This window comes from Salvia splendens, unplaced genomic scaffold (assembly GCF_004379255.2).
Source record: "Salvia splendens isolate huo1 unplaced genomic scaffold, SspV2 ctg435, whole genome shotgun sequence".
NCBI classification, from domain to species: domain Eukaryota; kingdom Viridiplantae; phylum Streptophyta; class Magnoliopsida; order Lamiales; family Lamiaceae; genus Salvia; species Salvia splendens.
This window is the reverse complement of record NW_024599086.1, coordinates 3,516-13,294: the sequence shown is the minus strand read 5'-3', so window position 1 is coordinate 13,294 and position 9,779 is coordinate 3,516. Positions and strand designations below refer to the sequence as shown.

The 9,779-nt window shown below is 36.4% G+C and overlaps 1 protein-coding gene across 1 annotated transcript; it reads left to right on the top strand.

Moving 5' to 3' along the window:
- Positions 1 to 1,706: 1,706 nt before the first annotated feature.
- LOC121790189 lies at positions 1,707 to 6,904 on the top strand. Its single transcript, XM_042188460.1, has 2 exons — positions 1,707 to 1,973; positions 5,991 to 6,904. The coding sequence occupies exons 1-2, from the start codon at positions 1,794 to 1,796 to the stop codon at positions 6,726 to 6,728; spliced, it is 918 nt and encodes a 305-aa protein (XP_042044394.1). The 5' UTR covers positions 1,707 to 1,793; the 3' UTR covers positions 6,729 to 6,904.
- The last annotated feature ends 2,875 nt before the right edge of the window (positions 6,905 to 9,779 follow it).

Sequence of the window (9,779 nt, the reverse complement as noted above, 5' to 3'; positions counted from 1 at the left end):
TTGATAAGAAATTTAGCAATCAATTAGGATTTATTCTATCCTCAAGTTATAACATATTATCATCATCATCATAATCTTTAATTTCAGATATTCCAGGAAATAAACTTACACGCACCAAAAAAATAAGGCATGTTTTAGCTGATTGATGAGAAAAAAATCACATATGTATGTATAGTTTGCCCATATTTCACTCAATGTATATAAATTATGATGCTTTTTTTGTGGATTGAAGAGGAATATAAGATAATGCGTGCATGCTTATGCTTAATTAGTATCTTCCGTTACGAATGAGAATGAGGTCATATTTCTTGATAACATAAAAGGCTATAAAAACAAAGATAAAGAATATAAATAAATATTAATAAGATAAGAGGAGTACCAAAAAAGGGGCAAATGTTACTCCTAACTTGATTCAGAATTGTTTAACACCTATTTTTATCAAATTCATTATTAAGTAATTGTAGTCAATTAAGGATCCATGTTATGCTTTACACTCCTCTGTATATGATCATTTGTTAGGGAATTGTACATAAAAATAAGTTGATAATGTCTTCTAGGCTTTACCAAATATATTGTCGCCTACAAATGCAATGGGTGGCGACCAACGCGCGCCGCTGGCCCGAGGACTATCCCTGCAGCCGTGAGTCGTGACGATGCAGATGGCTCGACGCCTCTTGCCCATTGCGGATGACCTTGCAAATTGGACTATCACAAGCTGTCAACAATATGAATGTTATAGCAACGGAAACCCACAATTATTTTTACATATTATATAGATTTTAATTATAATTTAAGTTATTTTTCATTACAGTTTATTAAAGTATTAGTTATAGTAGTAGTATTATTTAATTGTTGTCACATCGGCCATACTTGGACATATCGTTAAGATCCACTAGAACCCACTATTCATATGCGGATATGCCTTTTTGCTGATTTCTTCATTTTTTTATTAGCTAATTTTACATCTTTTAATTTTATTAATAATAAATTTCACATTATTTTAAAATTTAAGTGAATTTCTAAATCCAAACACATTTTGGGAGTTTATTTACTATAAATCATTAAAATGTAGTCCAAACACATTTTGAGAGTTTATTACTCCATCCGTCACACAATAAGAGTCACATTTTACTTTTACATAAATGGTAAGTTGGTCTCACATTCCACTTAATTACTTCAATCACATTCTATTATAAAACCAATATAAAAATGGATATCATATTCTATTAACTTAATCCATTTTTTAATACATCTATCAAAATCCGTGTCACACCAAATGTGACTGCTATTGTGAAACGCGGTTAGTATCTTCATGTGAATTGCTGCATCCACACACATTTTGCATTCATTTACATCCATTTTCCGTTATCTTCAAAACGACTAGAATATAGATGTGGAAGTAGCTTATCCTCCATGCACATCAGTGACCACTCATTATATTTATGCACGTCTACTTGCATCATTTAATATATATGAACTGAAAAAATCAATACTGAATAATCACTCTATTATCTACTAAAAACATATGAAACTATCAAAATTTTAAGGACGACAAAAAATGAAGAGAAATACAAGAATTATGCAATACTAAAATATCCAATATTAGGAGACCTTGACCTCGTTATGAACGTAAACGAAGGCCGACCGATTCTCATTATATAGGAAAAAAATATCACCATATATTTACTACAACTTCGCTGCGCCAACCACACACACTCACCTTCATTATCTCTCCTAGAAAGAAAAGAAAACATAGAAAACAAGAAAAAGAAAAAAAATTCACTAAAGAGAACATGAGCGCCGCGGATAAAGAATCGCAACTCCCCTCTCCGCCACCCTACCATGGCCACAGCCGGCAGCGCAGCCAATTCCGCAAGGTCTCCTCCGTCATCTACAACACCCTCTCCCAGCCGCGCGCCTACATAACCCTCCTCATCCTCACATTCACCGCCGGCTACCTCTCCCACTCCCAGGTCAGTGCCACACACCCTAAATCACCCCACACTATGTTTCAATTCAAAAATATAATTTTGAAATTATTTCATGTTTTATGTTTCCAATTTTTAGTGTTTAAAATTTTATACTCCTATTCTCTTTGTGCCCGTTCGGTTGGAAAGATAAAATAATAATGAGATTCAATATAGGATAAGATAAGATGGGCCTTGTCTTGGACTAAATTAGTATTACTAAATTTTATATTGATGTTTGGTTACTTAGATTATGTCTAGGATAATTTTAGTATTGTTTGGTTAATGAGATTGAACAATTAGTACAATTTAACTTATATCCTATATTAAATTATAAATCATTTTTAATTAATTAAAACTTATTACTTTGAATTAGTGATTAGTAATTAAAGATTAAATTAATTAATAATTGCTTTGAATTAGTGATTAGTAACGGACGAAAAATAAATCAATTCTTTATTAATTATTGCAACCCCATTAATTTTATTAATCAAGAAGCAATAAAATAATTCCAATAAAGCTCATCAATTAATCCCAATAATTGAGAATCACCCAATTTCATTAATTCAGAAATTAGTAATTAACGAAATCAAATAAAAATGATATTAAAATAAAAATCGAATCGACGAGATGTCCTCGCCTCTGTGCACGCAACTCTGCCCACCGCCCCACCGGTCACCGCCCACAGCCACCAGCGCAATTGCCCATCCCTACAGACAAACTGAAAAAAATCCAACACATACACATAATCGGCATCTTCTTCCTCTTTTTATTGGCGGACTGGAGGGTAATGGCGACCGTCGGAAGTCGCGACGGGGAAGGACAACAAGAGAGAAGTGAGATGAGAGACGGGGATGAAGGAGTTGGAATCTTCAAGAGAGAAAATACATAGGCTGAGATACAGAAGAGAGAATAATGATGGGGGAATTGGGGATGAATGGTGTGAGAATTTTAGAAAAGAGAGCAAAATAGACCGTGAGATTAATATAGTCGCAGGGGTAAGGGTATGATGAATAGTCAGATCTCATTAGTGAAAAATGGAACTGAGCAGACGGGCTTTGACGCTGGCTGTTAAGTAGTCACGAGATGCATTTTTGATGTGTATTGGAAACCGAACAACAGATTAAAGACCAAATGAGATTGAATCTTGGTTCAATCAGGCCAAGCGAACAAGAACTTTAAATATCATCGAAGAGATTGATTTATATTTTCTCTTTTTCTAACACTCGACCTAAAATGGCATTGAGAATCTGTTACGGATGTTCTCCACAACGAACCAGCTAACTAACTTCTCGCGATGTAACAATGAACAATTCCTCGACAAGCTCGAAGTACTGATCACGATTTTTGCTGATCTGCGGACGTTTTCCGCTTGGCAGCAAAAGAGACGAAAATAATCTTGTTGCACAAGTTAGGTTTAGGGAAAATATTTCATTCATTGATTCATTGATTGATTGATACAATGATATAATCTCTCCTATTTATAATACTAGAATACTAATACCCTAACTTATTGAATAAGAAACAAATATCTAAATATAAATGGGAAAGATATGGTGAATAAATAGAAAACTAAATAATTGGAATATCCTATGATATAGGATCTTATCAACTCCCCCACGGTTAAAATTCACCTTTTCCTCAAGGTGGGAACCACGAACCATTGACAAGAGTTGAAAGCAAAAGCTTTAGCAAGGCGTCTCCTCCTTGATCAAACACGTATCAAACAGCTGAATGTCTCCATTTATCACCTTTGTCAAAAATCAACAAAGGAGACCCAATGTTGTTGGCAAAATTCCATGCCAAAACGAAAAGCTTGTTCACGCCTCTCAGAATGCTCAAACATGGCGTGTCATTGAGCGGAGAAATCAACCTTGCATCGGCGTCAAGCGATGATGATCGAGGATTCATACTTGTAATATCTCTGACATTCACATCCACACAGACACAAGCAAGTGCTTGCAAACTGGTGTGAGCCCATCCTTTCGTAACCAATTCTTCCGTTTTTAATGGAAGCTCATCCTCAAACAACTTTCGCTTCTCTTCCGTTTCTACTTGATTGTCCTGCTGTTTTATCTCAAACCCAACCTTGTGCTCATCAACAAGGCTCTGAATCTCCATGCTCTCTCTTTTGCCTGCAGTCAACACACTGAAATCTGTTTCTTTCGCCTCTAAACTAGATCGGTGAGGTTCATCCTTTTCCTCTTTCTCGAGCAGCCTCGAAATTTTTTTGTTGATCTCTTCTTCTCTGTTCTTTAGGGTGAAAGTAAGCAACTCTGTTCTCTTATGTTCAAGAGCAAAGTCACCATCTTGTTGCCTCGATAACCCATTAAGATCGAACAACTTCTCATCTGGCTCATTACTATGTCTCCTATAATGGCAAGGTCGCTTTTCACCTTCATATTCATCAGAGTCCCAATAATCATCACGATAAAATACGGAATCACCCCCTTCGTCACCGATAGTTGCAAAATCAGAAATCGGATCATTCAATTCCAATGGACCTGATGTGGGGTCTTGTTGATCATATGCTTGGCATCCTTGTTGCATGCGATAGTCCCAACAGGTAGGTGGTCCGTAAGTCGGTGCCCCGTAGGGTGTGGCTGATTCCCGCTGCGGCTGCCACCTTCTCGGTGGATCCCAGCAACTAGGCAGGGGCTATTCATATGCCGAGTACCCACGGAAAGTGCGTTGTCCCTGTATCTCCCGGCAGGTAGGATGATTGGACGCACATGTGTTGTCGTCGGCAGGGTTCCGGCTGTTCATATGGGGGAAATCTCATTGGATTTCGGCGACCAGGGTGGTGCGACATCCGACGAGCAGGTAGCGACTCATATGCGGCCCGACCGAACTGTTGCCGATGGCACGGAGGGTCCCAGGGAGGCAGCGAATAGTACGGCAGGTCTTGAGCCGGCTGTGGCGGTGGATCCGGCAGCGGACGAGTGCGAATCTCTCTGTGGGAATCGTAGCACGCCTGTTGTGCATACGTTGCTTTAGACGCAATCAAGTTTGTCCTACGCCGTTCGATTTTGTCACAACGTGTTTCCAACCTGGAGATAGCGACATCCAAATGATCGAATAGTTGTTCATAACGCCCCACTCCGGTGTAGTTGCGTAACATGATGACGTTGAACGACGGCGGTGAAGCTCGACAGTGGGAGGTGATCAGGCAGGTGCTGTGATTGATTTTTTTTTTTTATATTGGTGATGTATTTGGGGAATATGGATGACGAAGATGGAGGATGAGCACGGGATGAAAGCACCAGATGTTACGGACGTTCTCCACAACGAACCGGTTAACTACCTTCTCGCGATGTAACAATGAACAATTCCTCGACAAGCTCGAAGTGCTGATCACAATTTTGCTGATCTGGGGACGTTTTCCGCTTGGCAGCAAAAGAGACGAAAATAATCTTGTTGCACAAGTTAGGTTTATGGAAAATATTTCATTCATTGATTGATTGATACAATGATATAATATCTCCTATTTATAATACTAGAATACTACTACCCTAACTTATTGAATAAGAAACAAATATCTAAATATAAATGAAAAAGATATGGTGAATAAATAGGAAACTAAATAATTGGAATATCCTATGATATAGGATCGTATCAGAATCTCTTGAAAGATCAGCGAGCCAACTCACCATTCCGTTATCGAAATATGTCAAAGCAAATTATAGTACTAGTAGTAATTTTTCTTGCAAACTTAAGCTTAAGATATTTTCAAAAAATCACTAAAAGTCAAGTACACAAAAACATGAAAAAAATTTAAATTACTAGTATGTTTTTCTGCGTGCGCCTCACGTAGTTCAACCTAAAATGATATTGAGAATCTCCTAACAGATCCGCGAGTCGACTCAAGTAAATTTTTTTTTTGGAAACATAAACTCAAAATATTTTTGTAAAAGCAATAAAAGTTAGGTACACAAAAACATGAATAATCATTAGAGTATTATTTTTATTTCTGAAAAAGGAAATTGTCAAACAATATTTTTCTGTGTCCGCCTCTATTCTCAGGTAGTGCAACCCCTCTTGTCAGAGGACATCGGTGACCTAGCCGAGCACAACACCTTCCCCACCCGTTGCGCCGACCCAGTCGCCTCCTCCGCCACCCGCCAGACCCTCCTGGACCACGTCCACGGGGGCGTGTCCCCCTGGGACGGATTCCCGCCTCCCCAGGTCAGGCCGCTCTTGTGGACGGACTGGAACAAGGGGTGGGACTCAAGCGCGGACGTGTTCGAGCACCTGATTGAGCAGGTCCGGCCGAGGGTGATCATCGAGGTGGGGACGTTCCTTGGCGCGTCGGCGACGCACATGGCGCGGCTGACGCGCCGCATGGGGCTGCAAACCCTAATCGTCTGCATCGACGACTTCCGGGGCTGGCCGGGGTACTACGACCAGGAGAAGAGCGCGAAGATGCTCAACGGAGACAGCATGCTCCTCTTCCAGTTCATGTACAACGTGCAGAAGGCGAACGCGACGGACTCGATCCTCTTCCTCCCGTTCTCGACAAACACGGCCCTCGGGGGGCTGTGCGACTGGGGCGTGTACGGAGACCTGATCGAGGTGGACGCAGCGCATGACTTCCACTCGGCGTGGATGGATATCAACAACGCCTACAAGATACTGCGGCCGGGCGGGGTGCTGTTCGGGCATGACTATGCGTGGGATGGGGTCAGGAGAGCCGTCCACTCCTTTGCCAGGCTCAATAGCTTGAGAGTCAAGCTCGATGGTAAGCATTGGGTGCTCTACTAACTACTAACTCACTTCCAACATTAATTTCCTACTCTTGTTCTTTTACTTGGGAGAAATATATACTTCCGATTTTGTGTTTTTGATTTTGTTTTAATTGAACATGGAATGGAAGAATTGGTCATTAGCTATGTAGTAGTACTATATCCTTTCATCAAGGGTGTGCATAATTGATGGAATGGTGGCACGAGTAATGAAAAGATCTTAAGTTTTAAAAGTCAGATCATTTTGGGACTTATCGAGCTAGCTCAATAGTATTTCACCATATATAACTTCAAAGGGAATCAACATCACATCTCTTGTGTCATGTTATGTGAGATGGAATGCAATAGAAACGCGTTGCGTGACGAGCTACAAGTGAAAGCTTGCGGGTTGTCCATGGAATATTTTATTATCTTTTCAATTTTTGTAGTACTCCCTCCATCCACGAAAAATAGGGCTATCCATTTTTATCCTTCGTTTTGGAAAAATGATAATAAATGGTTAAAGTGGATAGAAAGAAAAGTAAGTGAGAGAATAATATAGACAAAACTTCTCTATATTATTCACTTTTTTACTTTTCTTTCTATCCACTTTAACTATTTATTATCATTTTTCCAAAATGATGGATAAAAATGGAATAGTCCTATTTTTCGTGAACGGAGGGAGTATTACTTATTAGTTGGCTTGGTCAGCCCATTTTGTTTATGGAGTGATTTTGATAACCCATTGGTGTTAAGGCTCTAATCAACCATACCTCTTTTTTCCGTATATTTGCATTTTTTTGTTTTAAAATTGTTATTTTCAAAAAAATTGTTATCATATGAATTTAATTACGATTTAATTAAATTGGGATATTGACTTAAAATTTTCATAATTTTTTGTTTAGTTAAAATTTATTATATCTTTATAACTGAATACTAATTTAATTAAATTAAAATTTATAATATATACAAACAAAATAAGAAAATTAAAGAAAAAAGAATATAAAAATAAAAAGATGACTTATGAAAAGAAGACTTAAAGGAAAAATTATGGGTTTTAGGTGTTGCTATTTGAATAAGAAATAAATAAAAGTTTCGAAGTTTTATTGGATCATAAATAATGAACTGGTGTTCTGGATGGTCTAAAATATGTTTCATTTATACTTTAATTTCTTGGAATTAATTTCCGACACCTGGAGGGTATTTTCTTTATGTTCCATATATTTATTTGTAATAAAAAGCTGGCATTTTTAACTGAAAAATATATAAAAATCCATTAGGTGAGCACTTAGTAAAATATAACAATCAGAGAAAAAGGCTTTCAAAATAAAAATATTGATTTTATTGATATAAAATTTTTTTCTCTGACGATAATAGTCAATTTTTGCTCTTTATTAGGTTGAGTTCTTAACTCGTGATTAAGAAACTTTGTGATTATGAATTATAAATAAAATATGACCAATTCACTAGTATAATTTTATGGAGCAGTTGTTAAACACATAAACGTATGAAAAATAAAGATAATTTACGACCCAAAATGTTGTTAAGTTATAAGATGTCAAACGATTACTCACTTTTCTAAGACTTCGAAAGTTGAAGATTTCCTACTGTTTTATAGCTAGTTTTAAGTCTCCATTTTAGTTGATTCAATTTATTCAATGATATGATATGTGCATCCACAATAAGACGTTGCATCTATCTTATAAATATCTTAATTAATAATGATAATGATATATGGGTCCAATTTCAATTGAAATAAATGACACTCTCTTTAATCATAATTAAGAGAAAATGTACCATTTCTTGAATTTCTTCTAACTTTTCACAAAACCAAACCTTTTGTTAGAAATTTGATCCGCGCAACCACACATTTTTATATTGACGTTTAAGAAAATCCCACCACTTTCCTCCCCCAAGCTACCGAGTAACAAAAATTATAAATTAATAGTCTGATTTAACCATTTTACATAATTAATGTATACACCAATGGGTGAACAATAATTTTGGTGGGAGATGATTTTTTTGGTTACGCCTCCACAAACTGAAACCTCATTTCATTTACTATCTTTTGTCTGTGCCAGTCCACATAGATTATTCATTTTCCAATAAAACAAGTTCTTAAACCATATTTAAGAGGGTGAGTAAGACAAAAAAACAAACAAATTTAAGACAAAAAAAAAAAAACCAACAAAACACCTAGACTAACAAGAACAGATAAAAGGAGCTAACAAAAGCAACACTCAAGACTCCACGCCTAGAGCTCATACCGAAAACAAAAGGAGGAGTACAAAGAGAGGTCACTTTAGCAACGACCATTAAGTAGTAATGGTCCAACAATTTTTCCTATCCATCGTTTAACTTTGGGCAGTTCCTCGCTCATTTGTATCTCTTCAATTATTTTTTTTTATTATTATTTAAACATATATAAATCATAATAATAGTAATAATAGGCTTTACTCAAAGCCTTAACCATATTATTGACGTCAGCCACGTATTTCTTTCCTTTTTTTGTTATTTTATCTGCAGAGTAGTATTTTATTCATATCGCGAATTGTGCAGCAAATTATTGGTCTTTTAAATATTCAAAGATATTTTTCAAGTGCAGAGAATCTTTAGCACACCATATAAGTAATGGATCAAAAGATATAAAATGAACGAACGAAATTGCAACTTGTCCATTACTATCTTACAACCATACTATCATAAGGAATCTCCAATCGCATTAAAAAATTTGCACAAATATAATGCCAGTAAATATGTTGTTTATATAATAGATATAAAAACATCAAATTTACAATTATACAAAAGTTAAAATTCAATTTATGTATTTGAATTTATAATTATGAAACTTTGATTTTATTGTGGACACCAAATATATGTAGCGATTTTAGTTTAATCAGAATTGATGAAAAGGAAAAGGAAAAAAGAAATACTAATATTTTAATAAACAATAAAACATTTTTGATATGACAAGTAGTAGAAAAGTGATCACGTATTTTGATGTGATCGTATCTCATTCCATATAGTTGTCGTCCAAGCCGCAATTTTGGTTATAGATAAGGAGATTTTTTTTTCTAGACATGGAGAGTTG